The sequence below is a fragment of the Toxoplasma gondii genome, chromosome Ia, assembly GCF_000006565.2.
Source record: "Toxoplasma gondii ME49 chromosome Ia, whole genome shotgun sequence".
Classification (NCBI taxonomy): Eukaryota; Apicomplexa; class Conoidasida; order Eucoccidiorida; family Sarcocystidae; genus Toxoplasma; species Toxoplasma gondii.
The window spans coordinates 1,600,609-1,621,606 of NC_031467.1; the positions used below are offsets into that span (position 1 = coordinate 1,600,609).

General features: G+C 54.7%; 4 protein-coding genes across 4 annotated transcripts in view; all 4 read right to left on the bottom strand.

The window, feature by feature from the left end:
* Window positions 1-5,779, bottom strand: part of TGME49_295710 (HECT-domain (ubiquitin-transferase) domain-containing protein) — a 35,515-nt gene extending 29,736 nt beyond the window's left edge. The window contains exon 1 of the mRNA XM_018782283.1: window positions 252-5,779. Within this exon, the coding sequence (XP_018638536.1) occupies window positions 252-3,710 (3,459 nt within the window). The 5' untranslated portion in view covers window positions 3,711-5,779. The remainder of the gene's footprint in view (window positions 1-251) is intronic.
* A 2,222-nt stretch (window positions 5,780-8,001) lies between these two features.
* On the bottom strand, window positions 8,002-10,310 carry TGME49_295690 (ubiquinone/menaquinone biosynthesis methyltransferase subfamily protein). The gene has a single exon (XM_002371467.2). The coding sequence runs from the start codon at window positions 9,979-9,981 to the stop codon at window positions 8,356-8,358; it is 1,626 nt and encodes a 541-aa protein (XP_002371508.2). The 5' UTR covers window positions 9,982-10,310; the 3' UTR covers window positions 8,002-8,355.
* A 252-nt stretch (window positions 10,311-10,562) lies between these two features.
* TGME49_295685 (hypothetical protein) lies at window positions 10,563-11,643 on the bottom strand (the record flags this gene model as incomplete). Its single annotated transcript, XM_018782282.1, has 2 exons — window positions 10,563-10,665; window positions 11,486-11,643. 2 exons carry the CDS (start codon window positions 11,641-11,643, stop codon window positions 10,563-10,565), a joined length of 261 nt encoding a protein of 86 aa, XP_018638535.1.
* A 243-nt stretch (window positions 11,644-11,886) lies between these two features.
* TGME49_295680 (periodic tryptophan protein PWP2, putative) lies at window positions 11,887-20,998 on the bottom strand (the record flags this gene model as incomplete). Its single annotated transcript, XM_002371466.1, has 11 exons — window positions 11,887-12,056; window positions 12,435-12,548; window positions 13,101-13,338; window positions 13,834-13,956; window positions 14,622-14,771; window positions 14,923-15,005; window positions 15,487-15,709; window positions 16,328-16,597; window positions 17,277-17,589; window positions 18,264-19,801; window positions 20,420-20,998. The coding sequence occupies 11 exons, from the start codon at window positions 20,996-20,998 to the stop codon at window positions 11,887-11,889; spliced, it is 3,801 nt and encodes a 1,266-aa protein (XP_002371507.1).

Genomic DNA, 20,998 nt, shown 5'->3' on the forward strand with positions numbered 1-20,998 from the left:
TGCCACCAAAACGTAAGGCAAAAAAAAAGGAATACTCTAGCAATCGTTCTTTCCCAGCTGTCTCTCCCTCTCTCCATGGCTCCTGCCCCTCTGTCTCTATCTACACCTACATACACATACGCATACATACATATATATATGTATATATTTATTTATATACATATATGAATAAAACTGAGCAGACGTGTCTCGCTTTGCGCGTTGCTTCACTGGCTAAGTGGACTGTCGGACACAGTCCTCAAGTCACTTACCCCCGCAGCGCTTTCTCCAAACCGGTCAAGAAGGACAGCTTGCGGGGCGGCGGTGGCGCGCATAAGGAGTGTAGATACACTCCACGTCTGGTCCGCAGGGTCGGCGTCGGCGGCATTCCGGTTCCCGGCATTCGCTACTTGTTTCTCGAGTGCCTTCGCCGCGCGCTGGACCTCCAGAGCCTGGCCCGCGAGGACCACCCCGCCGACGGTGGAGACAGACGCGTTTGAAGGCACAGAGGCCGCGGCACAAGACGGCACCGAATTATTGGCAAGAGAAAGAGAAAGCGAAGAAGAAGGAGAAGAGGGAAGAGGAGAAGGGAGAGAAGAGGGAAGAGGAGCAGGGAGAGGAAGAGGCGAGGGAGCGTTCGAGCTGAGGTGTAGGCCGCAGGGTCTTGCACGCTGGAGGAGCTGGACGCCAGTGGGGTGGAGAACAAGGGAGGAGAGGAAAGGGCCGATGGAACCGAGCACTTGGTCGTTTCGCAGGTGAGCTTCCGTCAAGGAAGAGAGGAGAAGAGGCACAAGTCCCAGCGAAGAGAGGGAAGAGAGACAGAGGGGGTCATCTGAGATCACCTCCGATAGCGAGGTCAGCAGAGAGGATACGCAGCCGAGGCCGAACCACTGAGGCAGAAGAATGATGTCTTTGCAGAGGGCTGTGAGTTGCGACGTCTCCGTAAAGAGGTCGAGAAACGCGGGAGGTTGTCGCGCGTTTCCCAGAGCGGCGGTATGGAGGCCCTGCCGCATAGTCATGACGTAGAAGTCCTTCAACAGCGCCTTCAACAGACATCTGCGAGTTTCCACCTCACATACAGACAGCCAGTAGCACGCGCGATCTTCGTCAGTCCCTCCTGCGGGATATCTGGAGGCTTCGAGGATGTCGTTTTCCGCAGAATTCGCCACTTCCGCTGCGTCCTCTCTCTCAGTCATATCTGCATCCCCTTCTTCTCTCGCTCCTGAGGCTCCGGCTCTTCCCGGCCCACCTGCCTCGAGGGCCTCTTGGCCAGTCGCTGCCTCGCCCGCGGCTCCGTTCTTCGCGGGTCTCAGTTCTCGCTTCTTCGGACTCGGCTCAGGTCCATCGCAGATGCCAAATTGGACGCGCTGAACCAGGCAAGCGGCATCGTAGAGAATTCTCTCCTCGAAGCGCCTGGCGAGCTCGAGGTCCTGTTGAAGAAGGAGAATGACGGAGCTGCTACTGCTGTGCTGCTGCTGCTCCATGAGCGCCTCGATCGCGCGCACAGCGAAGAGCTGAACGGGAATCACCAGGGGCTCCCGGTTTCGCAGAAAGCCGACAAGCGCCGCCAACAGACTCGGTTGGACAAACGCCGGAATTGTGTGGTTGTTCATCGCAATGATCGACGCGTAGGCCGCCAGCAGGTGCAGCAGGGTCTGCATGCGGTCCATGTCGTCCTGAAGCTTCTGGACGCCTGTCTCCTGGAGGCGGCTGCGCCAGTCTCTTAGCCGCCGCTCCGCCTCCGGTTCCCCTAACACTGTGTACACAATGCGCCCTGCCTGGGGCTCTTCTCCCGACTTTCTCGCCTCCTCAGAGTCCTCAACCTCGTCGCGTTTCTCTTCCTTCCCAGACGCGTTCCCCATCTCCGCATCGCCGCCCTCCGCCGTCGCCGTCGCTGTCTGTGTTTCTTCCTGACTCGCTGTTGCCCTTCCGGGGTCTCCGGCCTCCTCCATCGTCACGTCTTGGGGGCAGGACTCTTTGTCTACGTGAGCGTCCTCCGCGTTGTCTCTCCCTCGCTCTTCCTCGCCCGTCAGGACGTCGCCGCCGGCCCCGGCGCCAGGCTGGAGGGCGGGGGAGAGGAACGGCAGGAACTCGCGCTTCACGCGAAGGGGCTGCGAGGCCCAGGGGTGGCGAAGCAGGCGCCGCAGAATCGAGAGGAAGAGGCCGTGGGGAGAGAACAAGCCGAGGGTCGGAGCGAGTTGCTTGTAGAAGTTTCGCTCTTCCAGGAGGACGGAAAGGAGATCGGCGCAAAGCAGCATGGTGCGCGGCGTCAGTTTCTGATGGTGTTTCAGGAGACGCAGAAAGTCGATGAAGAAGAACGGGTGGGAAGCGACGAAGGAGGAGAACAGCGTCGGATTGACCACGAGGAGACACGATAGCGAGGAGAGCTGCATGTTGAGCAGTTCGCGGCGATACGACGCGCTCTGCAGGCCATGAAGCAGCCGGATTTTGTGCCGCAGCGCCGTGAAATGCTGAGGCGGAATCCCGTACTTCTTTACCACGCTGTCAAACAGCGCCTCCAACGCCCCAGTGTCCTTGCTCGCACGCCGCCCTAAAGCACTCGCCTCGGCCCCCCCGTCTTCCGGTGAAGCCTCAGGCAACATCAGTTCCACGCAGGGGATGCGAACGGTCTTTACGCGCGGCGCGCTGTACTCGTCCTTCTTCGCAGACGCGGCGGCGGCCTCCCTGCTCGGCTCTGGCTTCTTCGGAACCGTCTCGTGACTTTCTCCCTCCCTTCCGGCGAGGCCGGAGAGGTGCGGAGACACTTCGGCTGGGGTCACGAGGGGCGAGCCGGTGGGCGTCCCCGCCCCCGCGGAAGTGACGATGATCTGGAACTCAGCGAATCCCTCAAAGTCGAGGGGAAACCGCTCTGCGAGATAAAACGTCAAAGGATCCACGCGCCGCGGCGAAACAGAAAACTCATCTGTCTCCGCTCTACTCTCGCCAGGGAGCCTCGGCTCCTCGCCCCTCTGGAGCCGCCGCGAGGACCCGCGCCCTACAGCGGCCTCGCGGTCTCGCTCGCGGTCTCGCCGTTGCCCTGGGCCCCGTGCCGCAGGGTCACCGGACCCCACAGGTGTCTCCGTGGGCGAGGAGTCTCCGCTGTCGTAGAGGAGGCCCGGAAGCTGAATGCGGGAGCGGTCTGGTTGGCGCGTGAGGACGAAGGCGTCGTAGGCGACGGGGGATTCGCAGAGCAGCGGGAGGCGCGCCGTCAACTCTGGACACTCGCGAGGCAAGCCGGTGCGTCGGTTTCGCTTCACGAAGCCGTAGCAAACTGCCAAGACCTGGACAGCGCTGCATACAATGGGCAAGTAGAACGCGTCCACGAGGCTCGTCACGACGTCGACTGAGCTGTACAGACACTTGGAGGAGCAGTTCTCTAGGACGATACAGGAGGTTTCCAAAACCGCGAGAACCAGCTCGTCGGACGGCACGAAGGCTTTGGGGGAGTCTCCATGGGGCGTAGGCGACGCGTTCTTCTCTTCACTGGCGGCGAGCAGACCCTTATGTCGCGCGTACGCGACCATGAGGTCGTCGAAGCGATTCAGCGCAGGCGCCCAGGCCGTCACGTCGCCCTGCTTCTCCCACATCCAGCCCCGAAACGGCTGCAGATGGTGCAGGAGCTCTTCGTCCGGGCACGAGGAGAGAACCTCGATCAGCTGCCGCTGCGTCTCCGGAAGCGAAGACACCGCGAGCTGGAAGTTGTCGCTCAAGCTCAACGGAATCTTCCCCATGTTTGCTGCGCGAAACAAGGTGAAGTCAAGCAGCAGGCGAAACGGCCGGTTCCTCAATCTCTCAGCCTCCCACTGGGCTCCTCCGGTGTGATGCAGAGGTTGCCAGGCTGCCTCTCCGCCGAGTTCTGAAGAAAAGTGTCTCCTCTTGGAAAAGAGAAAAGAAAAACTGGCCCGCGGCCGGCCTTTTTCCAGGTCGCACACAAGGCCCCAGAGATAAACCTACCGAAAATCTTGGCAGAAGGCGCGCCGCTCTCCGGCAAACTTTCACTCGCACCTGAGAATCTGCCCGTCTCCGAAGGTGAATTTGTACAGCTACACAGCCAGGGAGGCAACAGAGGGTGAAATAGAGAGGGAGGGAAGGGAAGCGGCACGGGAGGCAAGCTGAGAGGGAGAGACTGGAGACAGAGGGAACACAGGAAGAGCGCCTCGACAGAAACTCTCGCCTAGTCCAGAGTAGGCGGTCTGTGGCCTCGCGAACGGTCAGAGCGAACAGCGAGAGACCAGAAGGAAGCTCTTCACATGGAATAGATTCAGAGGAACTCCATGTCTCCACGATAGACGGTAAATTCATATATAGCTGCTACAATATCGCTCCAGGAGACAAGACAAAGTAGCGAGCGAGACGGAGACGAGGAAAAACAATAGAGCGCCCTGGTCTTTTGGGTGCTCGCAGCTCACAGTTGACGAGGTGAGCAGCGGGGAAGTGGAAAACCGACGTTCAGCTTGTCAGAAGCGAAAATCAGGCACGAGTCGAAGGAAGGACGAAAACAATGCCGTAAAAAACGGGAACTTCACGACGCTGGGGGAACAGGCAGCAGCGGAAGGAAAGGAGGAAAACAGAAACGAGGGCGTCGAAAGCAGGACACCAGAGGTCGGGAGGCCGAACGAAAAACCGCAAAATCCGCGGCAGATGTCAGCACATCACGGAGAAGGGCACGCAATCTCGTATAGGACATGCAAGATAACGAACAGAGAGGGCCGAAACGGCGTGATGGTAAGAGCCAGATGTGTGTGAGTGAAGAGACGGAACTTAGGGGGCGGAAAGGAGAGGCCGTCCGCCTGGCAGATCCGTGGCGTTTGCAAGAGGAGCGGAGCAGCTCGAAAAAAAGGGCGCTCGCCTTCAACAAAAAAGGGGTCGCTTTACTGGAAGACGAAACGGCCGCTGCAACGGGGACACTGTGCTTCCCGAAACCGAAAAAGCAAAGAAGGGAGAGGAGCGGGCGGCCTCCGCGAAAGACAAACGGCTGAGAAAAGCGAGAATCGAGAGAAAAATGGAAGATCGAACTGCGTGCCGCATGCCGGAGGGTGTGGAAACGATCGTTGGCCGTTCGCGTGCCTGAATCCAGAACGGCAATGCGCGGACGCACTGTGTCCCGTTTTTCAAGCGTTCCTTCGCCTCCCTCAGCTCATTCCCTGCCTGCTCAGTCAATTGCTTTGTGACTGAAAACAGAAAACTGGCGCGGTTTCTCTATGAATGCTGTGTCGGCGCCTTTCCGCCAGTCAGCCAGTCCAGAACGAGTTGCGCCGAGCCGTACAGACACCTCGCCGACGGTCGAACAACGCGAGAAACGCTTGACCGTTGATTGCCAGTCCCTCGTTTTCTGCCCGAGAAACGGAGGGTGTTCCAGAACGGTTCTCTCCCGACGGCTGCCCACAAAGGGGCGCCTGGGAAAAGGCGGAAAGGAGCACTTGGGTGAACTGAAGACGGCAGAAAAACGGAAACGGCTTGGAGAAACAGAAAGGAATCCCCCGGTCGATGCTCGAAACGGGAGGCAGCGGTATCGGAAGAAATGTTCGTCGACACTGGCCCCTTCCTACTCGAATTCGCGGTTTGAGCAGAAAGAGAAGAAACAACAAGCACAAGACGAGGACACGTGTCGGTTTCGCGGACAGAGAGGGAAACTTTTCCTGGAAACGCAAGTCGGGCCCCCTTTGCCTTGAACGGGACGAGGGGAGACGCAACGGAAGCGCATATCAGCAACGACACGGAAAAAGGAGAAAGTCAACGAAACATAAAACATTAACGGGAGGAAGCAAGGAACACTGGTTTCCAAACAAATCGCTGCACGTTTCTCGTAAGCACACCCTCAGTGCATGGCACTGTTTCACGCGATCCAATACACGGAGAGTCGAAAAATGGGCAGCTCCCTTTCCACGTTTTTCGCGGGCGCTCAACGCCTTATCCCTTCTCTCGCTCCTCTAGCGAAAACTGCGCGCGTTTTACGCGACAGTCTGCAAAAATGCGCCTCCCCTCGTGAACTCAAGCTGAGAACGTCTCGACGCTCGCCGGGCTCTCTCGAGAAAAGCCTTTTCTTTGAAGTACGAAGAACGCGTTGGTCTTACCGGTCTTTTGAGAGTCCACACAGTCGACACATCTCAAACACGCAGCTACGCCCGGCCCGCCTCCATTTACTCATGCGTGGCGCCTTCCTCATGTCGCAAAAACGCGAGACACAGCCTTTCTCGCTCGTCTCGTTTTCCGTTCAATAGCCGACCCCACTCGAGAAACAAGTCCGCGAATGACGCCGGCGAGATCTTATTTGTAGTCCAGGATAATAGCGAAAACGCTGTCTGTAGTGTCTCGCTGTTTTAAACTCCTGTGTCAGCTTGAAAATGCCGCCCGTACACTGTCGGCGGCGTTGTTACAAACGCCTGCTTTTGTGTGTTCATCAGCGAGGGTGTACTTCTCAGCTGAAACAGCGCTGCGACCTTTCCTGTACGAGACAAACTGCAGAGTCGCCAGTGCAGGAATTGGGCTTTTTTCTAGTCCATTTACCGGGTGGAAAAACCGATATTCAGAGACACACCAGCGCTGTCTTCTATACTGTAGGCGCCCAACCGCACTGCAAATGCTGTCCAGTGGGAAGAGGCCGGCGGGAGGAGGTGCATGTCGTCCATCGGGGAAACAGACACACAGCTAGGAGTTTGACGCTCGCCACACCGTCGCTACCTTCGTTTTTTTCGAATCAAGTCTCCTCTAATGCTCGGACGTTTCGTGAACCGTTACCTTTGTTGACGACAAAGATACGGTCGCGGAAAAAGGGTTTGAAGTTTGCTGACCGGGTGAGTGGGCAAGCACGGTATACAGCGACAGCGCTTTTGAACCCCCAGGAGGGCTCATGAAGTTTCCTGTCGCGAAAGGAAAGCGGACTGCAGGGACTGAAGTGACGCACCACACTGAAGCTGATAATTCCTAAAATCTTTTCTGCGGCAGTGTGGCTAGAGAGTGAACGGTACACTAGTTCGCAAGATGCAGTTTTCACATCGCGCTGGGGCATTCTTTTATAGTCTGGAACACTGGTGGTGGCTTTTCACGAATCAACACGACGTTTTCGGAACTGCTTCATACAAAATTTCGGATGTTTTCGGAGAAGAAATGTGATGTGCGAAAAAGGTCTATAACCGAGCGGGAAAAGGGAGTGCTGGGTTTTCAGTGCATCGAAGATTGGTGGTTTGATTAGCTTCCTTTCTTCATCCCCTCCACCATGCACAGTCCCCCGCACGTTTTTGGTGGGGGGGCGGGGGTTGAGAAGATAAGATTTGTTTTCCTGGAGCTACGGGTCTAACAGTAATGACAACCCCGACAAAAGGGAACAACAGTTCACATCCTTGTCCGCGTCCGTCTAAACAGCGGCGTGCATGGTCAAGTAGGAATGACTGTCCAGTTCGCAAGAGGAAGCCTTTTAGGCATGGAATCAATTGAAAACAGTTTCTGCACGGTTTTAGTAACAATGCGTTATTCCCTCTAACGACTGAGAACTGAACAATACGTCCTCCACTGGCATCATGAAGCTGATCGGCTCCTGGCGGAGCGCATCTTTCCAGCACGCCAGTACAGTTTACCGAGAAACACTGTTCAGAACTGACTCATTCTTAAGTCTGAACTGCAGAAACGCCAACTTTGTTGGTGGCGAAGAAGGCGGCTACGTATGCAGTGTGTAGTTCGCGGTGCTGAGAGGTGTCAGTGCAACGCCTTGATAAAAAAAAGCAGCGCAAGTACGCTCAGGAAGCTGTAACTCGAACAACTAAGGTAATGCTTTAAGAGCTCCCGATTGCTTTTTGAAAAGCCTTATTGAGAATTTGCGTTCGCATTAGACGGTGCACACCGGTGAACAGCCATACACTTGTGTCTATGTTTAGAGCTGCATGCGTGACCTTGAGCCGCGGCACAGGCTTCCACCTACCTATGTGTGTGCGATGACTTGACGTGACATGGAGAAGGATTCCAGATTACCCTGCTTCTCTGTATGACGTTAATGCATGGAGTTCAGTTCGTTCCATTTTTGTTGACGAGAGTTTTAGCCCCTATGCAGGCATGTAGTGAAAAAGTTCATGTTCTCAGATGCGAGGATTATATCTATTGTGGGTGCTCATGCAGTGGCTGCGAAGCGCAAAGGTGGCTGGAAAGGCCGTGGAGAAAAATCAAGTCCAGTACGGCTCAGAAACGCACCTGGCATCTCCACATCAGGAACCGCTGTGTGACTTTACCACTGAAAAACTGAAAAAAGTTTGCACCTGCACGTTTCGAACAACAGTTCACTCTCCTCCCACATAATTCGCTGCACAGTCTTCCGCGTTCTCCGAATGTTGCAGAACTGTCCTTGTTACCCCCGCAACTCAGTAACACATTCCGTTCCTACAGTTCCTACAGGTTTCCTAACTTGAACCCTGAGTGTATGGCAACGGTCCCGAAGGTAAGATTCGAGAAGGCAACATGGTGGAAGCCTGCGTCAGCCATCATGGCTGCGAATTCTTCTTGGGGTGGAAATTTCCTAATGCTCTCCACTAGGTACTGATACGCGTCACGATCCCCCGCGACGAGGCTTCCCATCAGAGGGAGCGCATTGAACGAGAAAATGTCATAAAGGGCAGCCAGTGTGGGATTTTCGACGCGGCTGAACTCTAGACAGAGAAACCTGCCTCCTGGTCGGAGAACGCGGGCGGCTTCCCTCAAGCCTTTCTTCACATCCGTGAAATTTCGAATGCCGAAAGCAATCGTCACGACGTCAAAGCTCTCGTCACCAAAGGGCAGCTGCTCCCCATTGCCGCACACCCACTGCAGCAGCAAGGGAGTGTCGCCGCTGTCTGCCCCGTAGCCCCTCTCGCTTTCGGCGCCAGTCCTCTTTCCGTCAAACCCTCCTAGCTGTGTTCTTTCCGTCGCTTCTTGAAGTCTCTGCTTCGCGAGTTGCGTCTCCACTTCCTGGTGCGAGTGGACAATTGGCCATACGGGAAGGCCGCGCTCGATGGCTCGTTGCTGTCCCACCCGAAGCATGTCTGCGTTGATGTCACACACGGTCACGTCTACTCCAGCAAAGGCAGCTGGGCTCGTCTGAACCTCCGTACGCATTCCACCCGCATTCGAATGCCCTTGAAAATCTTTCTCCAACGCACTCGTACACGCCTGTCGCTTGCGGCGAATCGCCTGCTGTTGCTTCCACTGAGCCTCGGCCTTCTCGACGAAACGAAAAGCAATGTCCCCTGTTCCGCCGGCTAAATCGAGGATTCGAAAGCGTCTGGAGTCCGCTCCCCCTGCAGAAGGCGACGCGACAGGCAGTAAAGCAGGAAACTGCACGAGGTCCACGAATGCGTCCTTCCAGCACCGGTGCAGGCCCATGCTCATTAAATCGTTCATCAAGTCATACCGCTCCGCGACAGACGAAAACACGGAAGCGACCATTTGCTGTTTTTGCGCCTTCGGCACCTGCCGATAACCGAAAGACACAGTCGAACCAGCTGTCTGCCTGGCGTCTGCACCCGTAGTGGAATGATGCGAGGGCGAGTGCTGAGAATGCTGCAGGCGAGCGGAGAGGTGCCGAGACAGCATGGACGCCGAGGCGGTCAAAGGCGGACAGCGACGCTCGAATATCACAGGGGAACTGGACACTGTACAGCGATTGTTTCGGAGGGAAGAAAAAGAAGAAAAGGCCTGTCTTTGCGGCGAGAACGGACAGTTTGTTGGGGACTCTGACGAATGTGGGTAGGCGCCGGGCTCGCGAGTCTTTGAATCTGCAGGCGTGGACACCCTCTTTCCCGAAAAAAACAGCCTTTCGGTCGAAGAACTTGCAGAGGGACCCCCAGGAAGGTCACTAACAAACCGAGGAAAAACCCGCAAGGAAGTCTGTCTAGTCGTCACCTCGTAGGACTGGCTGCAAAGCATCGCGGAAGTCAAAGTCGGCCGCACATTCCCACTCTTTGCCAGTGACAATGGACGGAATCCTCTTGAGAGCGTCGCCCCCCCGCAACGCGCACAAGGAACCGCGAAAGATCTCATCTTGAAAGGTCTTTATTTCCCAGCTTGGCACGACAACTGAGAGCCCTGGTAGCTTGAACGGATGAGCAAAAAACGAACAGAAACAGAGATGCACACTTGTGACAGTGCTCTGGCGGAATAAAGGATCTACGCGATTATCGCGGGCAGAAGCCGGCAGTTTGAGAATTGGAAGCTGCTGCGATGAAAACGAAAGCGAGGCGTAGACGAAACGGGGACTGAAGCAGAGTGGGCCGTCTCTGGGAAGAGTCGAATAACTAAGAGGCAGGCTCCATATTTGTGTGCTTGTCGTCGACAGTATAAAACGAAAGTTAAACGTTAAACTTTAAGATTTTACGGCTAGAGGCGCACAAAGCTTTAAAGCGCCTCTCGCCCTGACGGGGCCAGTTGCATGCACAAAAATCAGCCAGAGAGGGGACGACCCTTGTTTTGCAGGAATCGGAGTGTGCGTGCAGGCAGAAATTTGATTGATGGCAGAGCTCATGATCGGACCCAGTACGAAATGTTGAATTTCCATTTCTGAGGAAAATAGATTTGCAATGGTATACTTCGTGATACTCAGAGTTCCGACCTACCGAGTCGAGCTAGATCGAGCAAGGCAGATTCGTCGACGGTGCCACTGTTACATCGTCATGGTCTTGGTCCGCTTGCTCGTACACGCAAACTTGTGTAAGAACAAGTACATGTCTGCGTATATGCGCAGTACACACATGTCTGGCGGATAATCCGCCGTCAGTTAGAGACTGGCAGTTCCATGACCATGCTCAAACGATGTGTTTAAGAGACACTCGTTGTGCGCTCCCGTGAGAATTCGCGCTGCGTAACGGCCCTTGACTACGGAGAGGATTCCGTTGTAACCAACAAGAAAAAAAGACACCGAAGCTACCTGTCAGTGTCAGTACGTCTACCTGGTATCGTGGCGGTCACGCAGAACCAGAAAAATTCGTTTATTTATGGCCGTTCCTGCTCTCGACATTCTGTTCCACTGATCCGAGTTCTCGGCCTCGGAAAACATGCCGTTTTCCATGGAAAGATGTACTGCCGAAGTGTGTACACCAAGAGCGAGGCTTCAGCTTCCGTATTTAGTTCGTCGGCGCAAACCGGCGAATTGATAGGGACACACGACCCCTGCGATCTGAGAGGCCAGAGAGCGCGATGTTCTATGAATAATCTGTGCATCTATTTTAGCCACCCACTCCAAAAATTATCACATCGAGTAGTATGCAGCTAGGTTTGTTCTGAACGAGACAGAGAAACATCTTTTTTCCCTGTATTTTTCTGCCTGAAACACTGAACACCCAGAGAGGGAAGAGCTAGAGTCGAAGTCCAAATCCCTGCGATGCAAGTAAGTCGAACTCTGTACGGTTAGTTTTGGAAGCCGTTGATGTGCGGCGCCACTTGGACCAGTCTGAAGTGCGCAGCCAAGAACGAACCATGTCTTCTCCAAATATAACTCCGCTCTAGAGATGTACTTGAACGGGAACACAGCATCTCACACTATTCCTACGGGTGTTTGGTATTGAGACTGCCGGTACTTGGGGTTTCGCGTCCACGAGTTTCCTCGCTACGAAGATAGTCTCTGCTTCCCAAAGCAAGAAACTGTAGTTCTCCCTTCAGAGATAAGCACGCATATTGGTAGCGGGGAAAGCGGAAGCGAAAAAGCATGTCAGTGATAGAGAATACCGACAGGCAATCCGAGGGTCATCCGCCAACCTGAACCTCGGGAACGGATAGAATGCGTACGGAGGCGTTAGATTCAAAAGGTTTACAGTTCCTCAGTCACCCGCGAGCAAACTGGGGAACCACAATAGGGTTTAGCGAAGTCTGCGAAACGAGGCATGAACAAGAGAAGCACAGCGTCAGTCCCGACACGGATGCACAGCCGAGCCAGAGTGATCCCCGTCACCACTAGCTAAGACTAGTAATCTCCATCTGCTGCGAGCGGCTGTTTCTGATCGAAGCATTGATGAAGGCCAAGGTGTGCAGGTTGGAGCAGAAGGGCACATGAAGGTTCGCCTGCTGCTGCTGTAGCTGGCGAAGAATCAACAGAAAGAGTGTTCGCAGATCGACAGAGACTCCTGTACAAAAAATTTCAAGCACAAGCACACAAGCAGATCTGGCCAGTGAGCGCCAGTTGCTACCTCGGAACGGCCAAAATGTCTTTCAGCTTCCGGGCCTGCGGATCTCTGGAGTACGCCATGTAAGCAAGCGCTGCGGGAAAACAACGGGTGTTCCGAGCAAGCGCAACTGAACTTGAAAAAGCTCCTGTTCCATTTTGGTTCGTCTCCAAAATTGTGGTCCGTGCTAATAATCTAGGACGTCGATGCAAGTGAAGAGCCACTGAGTCGCTGCCGGTGTACCTGACTAGATACACGGTTTCATCCACATGACCGCTAGCAAACAGTGTAACACACCCGAGCGGATACTGCGCTCTTCCACAAGGCAATATTCCTCACTTGTCAAACGCTCGAAGGCTTCGTTCGCTCTGTCGCCTTGACCTTTGGAAATCTTCCGGTCTCCAGAACGGCTAGAGGAAACACTCGACGGCGCCCAGAAAGCAGCCAAGTCACCTGCATCGCACGCACACCAGCACTTTACAGTCGCTTTAGAACCACGGTCGGTGCGAAAAATTCCGTACGCCAACTTTGTACTTTCCTAATCGCTACGTTCACCGGTTGCCTCCCACTCCATCTACACCGGCGACGCGTTCCGCAAGCATTTCTTGCCCTCGTCCCGGTACCTCTCAGGCACCACAGATGAGCAACAGGGTCATGATCTTGACATATTATGTCTCGCTAACTATGTGCCTTGAACATATAAACGCATTTACCGCAGATACAAATAGAGGTGGAATTTGAACCTGGTTACATATAGAACCATTTTGTTGGATGCGAGGCGTGAAGAACAGGCGATGACAGGCCTCTGCGTGGGGACTGGACAGCGGCAACAATCCCTTTTTTGTAGAAGAGCAGATGCAGGATTGCGGCAGGTTTTCGGCGAGTACTTTAGAGCGACGCGCAGTCTCCCAAAACCGCCCACGTCAGGGACGTTGTTAGGACTCCAGTTTCCACTCAACACCAGGAACAAGCAACGACCACCACGCAAACGTCCGAGAAACGCACCTTGGAACACATGCATGTGAAGTTTCATGACGTTCCGCAGCCACAGAAGGTGAAGCTGAAGATGCGGCGTCCCAACACCGACGTCTGTAGAGAGGAGGAGATGTAGGAAGAAAAGGAGAGGAGGCAGCAGTGCCGGCGCGAGAGAAGAACAGACAAGCGCAACGGACGATGGAGGGATCGCCTCGTAGATTGACAGCAGCGTTGGCAAGTCATTCAACACCAAGCTGAGGATGAATGCCTGAATGGAAAAAAAGACATGAAATGCGCGTTCTTTTAACGTCCCGTCGACACAGTCGCAAACACCGGGTGTCTCGATGAGGGAACGTAGTTCTCGCAATCGGTTCTACGCCAGGCGTGACGTAGCTTGTGATAAGCAGAAACAGACACCAGGAATCATGCGCTTCGCAGGCGCAACGAAGCACCGACTTCTGAGCAGAGGTCACTCCGTCCTCTGTTTTCTACTCTTTATTGGTGTTGCGATCAGATTTCAGTCTGCATGCAAGAACATGCTTTCCTCTTATTTCCCCTGCGTGCTGTTCCATTCCTCTCCCTTTCTTGCTATACAGAATCACGCATTTATGTGCTTAGTCGTGACTGCAGGATTTTATTCTCAGCAAGTAAAACCTGATGGTCCTAGGAAACAAGGGATCGCAGCTCTCTGACTACAGTGCTGGCAAGTCAACAACGCTGAACTCTGGAAATTCCGGGGATGCCTTGTCTTTTGCATGCGCACCTTCGCATATTCTCGCCTTTCCAATGCTCGGGAGATGCTTCCCGTCGTAACGTTCGCCGTCAGCATTGGTGGAGGGGCGCATGGAAGACGTGAGGAGGTTCCGAAGGCCGCGTATATTCCGCTCTGAGCGTAGAGACAGACAGCAGTGTGTGTCTACAGTGTTTTGATTCCGCCCATTTCGTCTACATTGGTCCCAGATATGAAACTTGTTCTTAGAACTCCAGTTCACATGCATGCAGCCACTAATATCTAGGACGCCTCTGAATCGGGCACCTTGCGTCCAGCCTCCTACGTCTTCCCCCCCAGCCGCCGTCCCCCCGTTCCTCCCCATCCCACAAAGGAATTCACTTCGACGGTCATGCGGACCTCATGTTTAGCGGCACACAATGGACGGAGACTCACAACTACGAAATCCGAAAGTCGCCTTTTAGTCAGTACACACGGTCTGCTTCTCCTACCTTTTGCAGCAGTCCATTGACGTACTCAGAGGATTTGGAAAACGCACAACTCGAGTGGAGGGTCACCATTTCGTGAAAGCTCGAATCAACCCAAAACGCCAGCACAAATCCACAGATAAACAAGTATAAGAATACGTAACGCATATGCCTGTGTGAAAGGAGAAACGTATACATAGAGAAGTGCATAAACATGTGTACATGGACATTGTAACTGGCGGCAGGTGTGTTGAGACGCATGTATTCCGCCTTTGATTACTTGTGCGTTGTCTGGCGGAAGAGAACTTGTCACTCTTCGCGCAAAGAGATACGTTTGTTTTGGACGACGCTTACCTTTGAGTCTAAGCTGAAGATGTAGAGACCGTGTGAAGTGGCGACAGCCCAGCTTCTGCTGTCTGCAGCAAAGGCGACCTGGTGAAGAAGGAAGAGACGCGATTTCTTCGAGGCAAACTGGCCCGATTGAACGCCTGGCAAGGAGAAGTGCTGCAGGAGACACACAGCGAACAGAACGCAGACGACCCATTGTTGTCCACGGATTGTGAATTGGCAGAAATGCACAAAAGCTCGGGATAGGGAGATAAGTTTTACGGTCAGCCACCCATCAACAAAGATCAATGCAACTCATAAAACGAACCTGTTTGATGCGCCGGCGTTCGCGTACTCCTTCCGTTACCGCATCATCTTCATCTGACAGATCGTACTCTTGCAGAGGGTCACCTATAGAACAAGAAACAGCAACAAGCCGCCAAAACGGACGTCCTGTCTCTGCAGTTCTCCTCCACCTGTCAGAACCCCAACGGCGTCGCAGCCTCCACCCCGCAGAAAACGGTCCGGTCTGCTTCAGATCTTCAAGAGACGACAGAAGGAATTTGCTCTTCGAAGGAAATATGTTTAGCCACTAAAGGTGTTAATCGGGGCCCAACTGAGACAAAAGAGAGCGAATGTGCCTCTACGACCTGCACCGAAAAACCTGGAAGCGCTACATGTTTAGGTCCGGTGACAGAGAGAGACAGGACACGACCTCAGCACAAGATGCTGAGGAGTTATGTAGATATATATTTATATATGTGTATATACATATAGAGCCTCTCAGTAAGTTGCGGAATGCTTGGACGATACCTATATCAGTGCACTACCGATTAAGATGTGAGAAGAAAGAGAAACCTGATTTCTTTTTCCCTGTATCAGAAGTCCTCACCACTGTCAGTAATGAAACGAGAATTCAATTCTCGAAGAATGCCATCAAGGAGGCGATTCCGCGTCAGCGAGAACCTCGCGAGGAGCGCGCCTGTTCGCGCTTCGTATAAGAACGTGGTTGCGCAGTGTCGGCTGCCAACGAGGAGGAGACTGCCCGTGGACGAGAAGGCAAGAGAGTCCACCGAAACGTTCAGGTCCAGGCCGGCTGTGTTGCCCAGAGCTTCCTGGGAAAAACCAGAAAGTTGAGACACGCGGAAAAACATATTCGACAACAACAATAAATGAGCGGAAAAGACAAGACAGAGGGACGAATGGGTGGGGAAAACCTGTGATTGTCCGTCCTTGGGGTTAAGTTTCAAAGATGGAAGCAGAAAGACACCACCACGCCATCAGCTGACAGACGACGCAACTGATCCTTCTCTCCCCTGACGTCTTGCCCTCCTGTTGATTTGGGAGTACGAAAACTCGCTCATGTGAAACAATGGCACACAGGCGATGTGAGAAGCGCCTCTCCTCATACCCGCACAAGGCGTAAGCATGTTGATCTGAGCATCGACGTTCTGGCCCGCGCCTCAGTGAGGCCAGCATACGCAGCAACCCACGAGACGATGAAGCACCTTTCACACCCTTGGTTGTTCTCCATCTGTGAACGCAACGAGGCCTCCTCTTGACTCCAAGACTGTTTCCTCTGTGTGAGGGGACTCTTTTTGTCTGGTCCGACGTACGCAGTGAGCTCGTTGGGGAGAAGGAACTCGACGCATTACTAGATTGATAGAACCGGCAAGACGGCCGAACTTTATAGATCAATTAATACAGAATACCAAGCCCTTTCTGAGACGTACCTTCTTTTCTTTGGAAACCCAGTTGTTCCTCGCTCGGCGGTCGTTCTGACTGGAGCGGCCTCCTTGAATATCACGAACGAGATCGAGAGTGGCGACGACTCCTTCATCGCCCCCAAGGCCAGTGTCCCAGAGAGTGACTCGACCGCCTTCTCCTCCCACTGCAAGAAGATCTGAGCCCCGAGGGTCGAAGGCTACACACAGAACGCCCCCTGTCTGCTGCAGAGTCTCAGGGGCGCCGCCGTGAGACCGCCGTGCATAAAGGTCCCACACCTGGAGGCACGAGAGAAGCGCATGCAGACGAGTAATTCGAAAGTTGACGCCCCTCTTTATAACCAAGGATTCACCAGAAACGGATCTCAAGGAATAATTCTTTTAAATCGGAATTCACTATGAAAGAACGAGCGCGAGCAATCGCCAATACGTAAACATGTCCAGAGGCTTCCAACTCAAAGAAGACTCAAAAAAGTGGGCATTCGATACTTGAGGGGATTGAGAAAGAACGATGACGGACGTTGCGGTGCTAGAGAGAAACAGCGAAACGTCAAAAAAAACGGGATCCTGAAAAAGTATCTACTTTGTAAGGAAATACTGTCAGTCAGTTTTTGAGAAAACAAGTTTTCGGTGACAGAGAAATCCCAGGGAAACGGGGACATCAAAGAAGGGGAAGCGATCTGGTGAGCTTCCAGCACTGGGGCTTAACAACGCAGAGGTGTGGAGAAAAAGAAGACGGACACCGCCCGAAATGACGAGCAGGGAGAAAGGTTTGCGCGAAGCCTCTTGTCTTCCAGTGTCCTCTGTACTCCTGTCACGGTTGCCTTGATTTCACTGATACCCTTAGTGGTTCGTTCTCTTTCGAACCTGACACTCGCTCTGTGTTCGCTCCTTCGTCTCGAGCGTCCCTGCACAGACCGTGTCAAGCTCCGAAGCGTTTAAAAGGCCGCCTGCGTACCTTCACTTTCTTATCCCAGCTGCCAGTGACGACGACTCCCTGTTTGTTGGGGTGGGGATGGAAGGCGACCGCCACAATGGGTCCTTCGTGACCAGTAAGTTCGTCGACGACTTTCCCTGTCTGAATGCTCCAGACGAAAACTGAGTACACACTCCCTTGGCCGCCGGCCACGAGCAACTCGCCGCCGGCGTCAACAGCAAGGGAGGCGAACTGCACGCTCCCAGTGGCGAGGTCCGCAAGGACGGACGTTTTCGACGCGGTTCCACTGGATCCAAATCCTGCGTCTGCCCGGCCAGGCTTCGCCGTGAAGATGCTGAGAGGAAGCGCAGAGAAGCAAAGAGAAGCAGTCGCATGCTTTCGAGGAGATAACGATGCCTTTCGTCTCAGACAGACGCAGTATTTCAACAGGCACCATCGCGAACGCAACACAAAGCAGAGGCTCACGTAAACGTCTCAAGACAGAAGCATCAGGGGCAAGCAAAAGGTGAACCATCCTCGTGCTAGAAGGCGATACCCTGAAGCCTTTGCCTAGTGAATGCTACCACGACCTCGCTACCGAGGCACTGCGCTCCTCTACATCTCTCCGTCCTTGAGACAACTCGCATCCACTCCACTCACGTCGAACATTGCAGAAATGTTGAATAACGTGGTTGGAACAGGATATTGAAATCCACCGCTTTAAGCTGTCGTCAGCGGTCCAGTGGGGAATGGTGTACACCCATCTTAACGAACTCGGTTGTCTGTATGTCCTAAGCTGGATTCACCCGTCAGTATCCTAAGCACCATGATGTCTGTTCCTTCAAGGTCCCAGAAATGTTAGTCTCCTTCCTTCTTTTCTCCTGTCTCCGTTTTCGACATTCGCCTACGGTGGTGACACCCGACGACGGCTATTCACCGGTTCTTTCCCCAACCTAAAGTCCCGCCTTCTGTTGTCCCCCAGCTGCTTCGGCTGTCTCTGTCTACCTGCTGTCGACACTCCTGACTCACCGGAACTGGCGGTAGCGCAGGAGGTCGTAGCCCCTGACAGTGCCATCGAGAGACGCCGTGAACACGGCGTTTCCTCCGGAAGCGAAGACGAGAGCTGTGACAGCCGCAGCATGGTCGGCGAAGCTGCAGAAGCAGAAGCCAGTTTCAGCATCGAAGAGTTTCACTCGGCCGTCGGTGCCTCCTGTGGCGACAATGCCGCGTGAGGTGCCGAGACCCAGGCTGGCCCCCGCGCCCTGGAACTGCTGCGCCGCCCCACCGACGCCGGCCTTGGCGCCGATGCGCGACGCGCCCGAGAGCGCAGCGTCTCCTGCGGGTGAGAAGGCGACAGCGCGGAGACCGTGTGCATGCGACTGCTGGCGGAGAACGTAGGTCTCGCTTCTCCACTCCCAGACGACGAGCGTCTGGGACTCCACGGCGAGGGCGCCGATCCACTCGCCGTCGAACGAAAGGGTGACCGCGTCCAGAGAGGCCAGACCCAGTGACAGCTTGCAGAGGACCGTGAGCGTTGGGAGTTCGTACAGCTGGAAGGCGCCTCCGGAGAAGGCCACTAAGAGGTATTGTGACGGAGGAGAAGAAGAAGGCGAGGAGGCTGAGTAGTACGGACTGAGGTTCGTGCACGCATGCGTCACGTGGTGCCCCCGACCTAGGGAACAGAGGGCCTTGGTTTCCGTCTTCCACACACCGCGCATGTAGTTGATGGGTGCATGAGACGCAGGAGAGGAACGCGAGTCTGCAGCTCGGCGTTTGCTCGCTTTCCGATCTCCTTCCCTTTCTCCAGACGCGCTGCTCTTCTCTTGATCGGAGTCGTCGGCCGAGTCCTCCTGCTCTGAGTCCGCCGCAGACGCTTCATGGCTGCAGCTCCCTTCAGCCTCTTGTTTTCGCCTCCGCACCTCCAGGAGCTTGCGCCCCAGCTCGTGGCGGCCAGGGTGAATGACGTACGCGTCACCGCCTGCCTTTCTGCGTTTCCTCAGGCGCTTCTTCAGCGACTGCGTTTCAGCGGATGGATCGCACTTGAGGAGCTTTAGACGAGCCATCTCGTGCTGCTCCTCAGTTCGCCGCTTCTCAGTCCACTTCCACAGGACAATGCCTCCCTCGCGGTTCACAGAAATGATGCGTGTGAGGCACCCAGAGAAGCACGCGAAGCGGAGGGGGTACTTGTGGGAGACGAACGCGACTGGAATAAACTCGTTGTCTCCGCAAGTGGCATCTCCCTTGTCCGCCTTTCTTCCCGAGTCTCGCGGAAAGCTGTAGCCCGTCTCCGCCTCGAGCACGCCCCCGTCAGGCCGCGCGGCACTCTCGTCTTCATCGCGGACAACCAGACCCTCGAGGCTGCCACCGTTCCCAGACACAGAGGACGAAACGAGACCAGACTTGGCCACCTTCGCTCGCCACAGCCGCACTGTGCAGTCCAAACTGCCTGTCACAAGGTGAGTCGAGTCGGGGGACCAGGACAGCGTGGTGATTGTCTGTTGGTGGAGAGTCATGGATCGGAGAAGGCGAAGCTGATACGCGTGGCGGGCCGTCGGCGCATGCCAGATCTGAAAGCAGGCAAGTTGGAGGGCGAGAGGAAAGGCAAAACTGGGCGTTCGACACAACTCCCGTGATGGTCATCACGGGTACGACACTGCGAACTACACGAGCGCAGTCTGCATGCGTCGGTTCTCCGATGGGATGAAATAACGCTAAAGCGGTCGAGCTGAGACGTGAGAGTCCAACAGCTGACATCGGAAGCACCCAGTCCACGGACAGACCAAACGGGCGAAAATACATCTTGTGGACAAGTGGAGAACAGAGAGGAATCCCCAGAGACCGACCATGCAGACGGCACCACGGAAGATTCTAGGAGCGACACAAGAGAACAAAAGTGGAGCAACGTCCCCGTACTGGGTTCCGTCCTACCAGAGACACACGGACAGCCCTGGCTTCTCCAAAAGAAAAGTTCGTCTCGATGGGGCAAGCTTCTGCGGGGCAGCGACAGATCACTTCGGGGTCTGTTTCTCTTCAATCAAAAATCATGACATGTTCTCGACGGAGTCACTAATGACGAAGGAGTCTTCCTAAGAGAATGGTTCGGCAGAAAGACGTCCCTCGGCGGACACACAATGCCAGTAGTACGGATGCTGCCCAGTGGGTGGTGGGAATATTTAGGTGCGTACCTGAACAGATCGTCCAGCGGCGACGGCGAAGAAGCGATCATCGGGGGAGAAAGCGGCGCCGGTAACAGAGTGCTGGAGATCCTTCACTGCGTCCCATTTCCGTTTCTGTTCGGCGCTGGTGTTGCTTTTAAATTGAATGCGGTTCACGACACAGCCCTTTGCAAGGTTGACGACCATACCTTGACCGTGAAGATCGATGCAGATGGCGAGCAAGTTGTCTGATCTGACGGCAAACCAGGCAACATCGACGCGAGCCTCAAACGGAAAGGTGAAGACTCCGCTGCTACCTGCCGTTTGGTCCGCATGATGCGAATCCTCCTGAGATGTGTCTTCTCGGCCCTCCTGTTCAAACGGCTTTCGAGACGACCCTTCTTTCCGACTTGAATTCGAGGATTCACCGGTCGAGGAAAGACTGGAAACGAGCGCATTCGCAGAATGGTCCTGGGTGTGAAGACGGTAGCACGCCACCCGATTGCTCGTTGGGGTGTACAGACACTGGACGCGCTTGTCGAAGGCAATGCGCGCCTGAGCGCTGTCGAAGGGTGCCCCCAGTAGATTTGTAAAGGAGTACGAAAACAT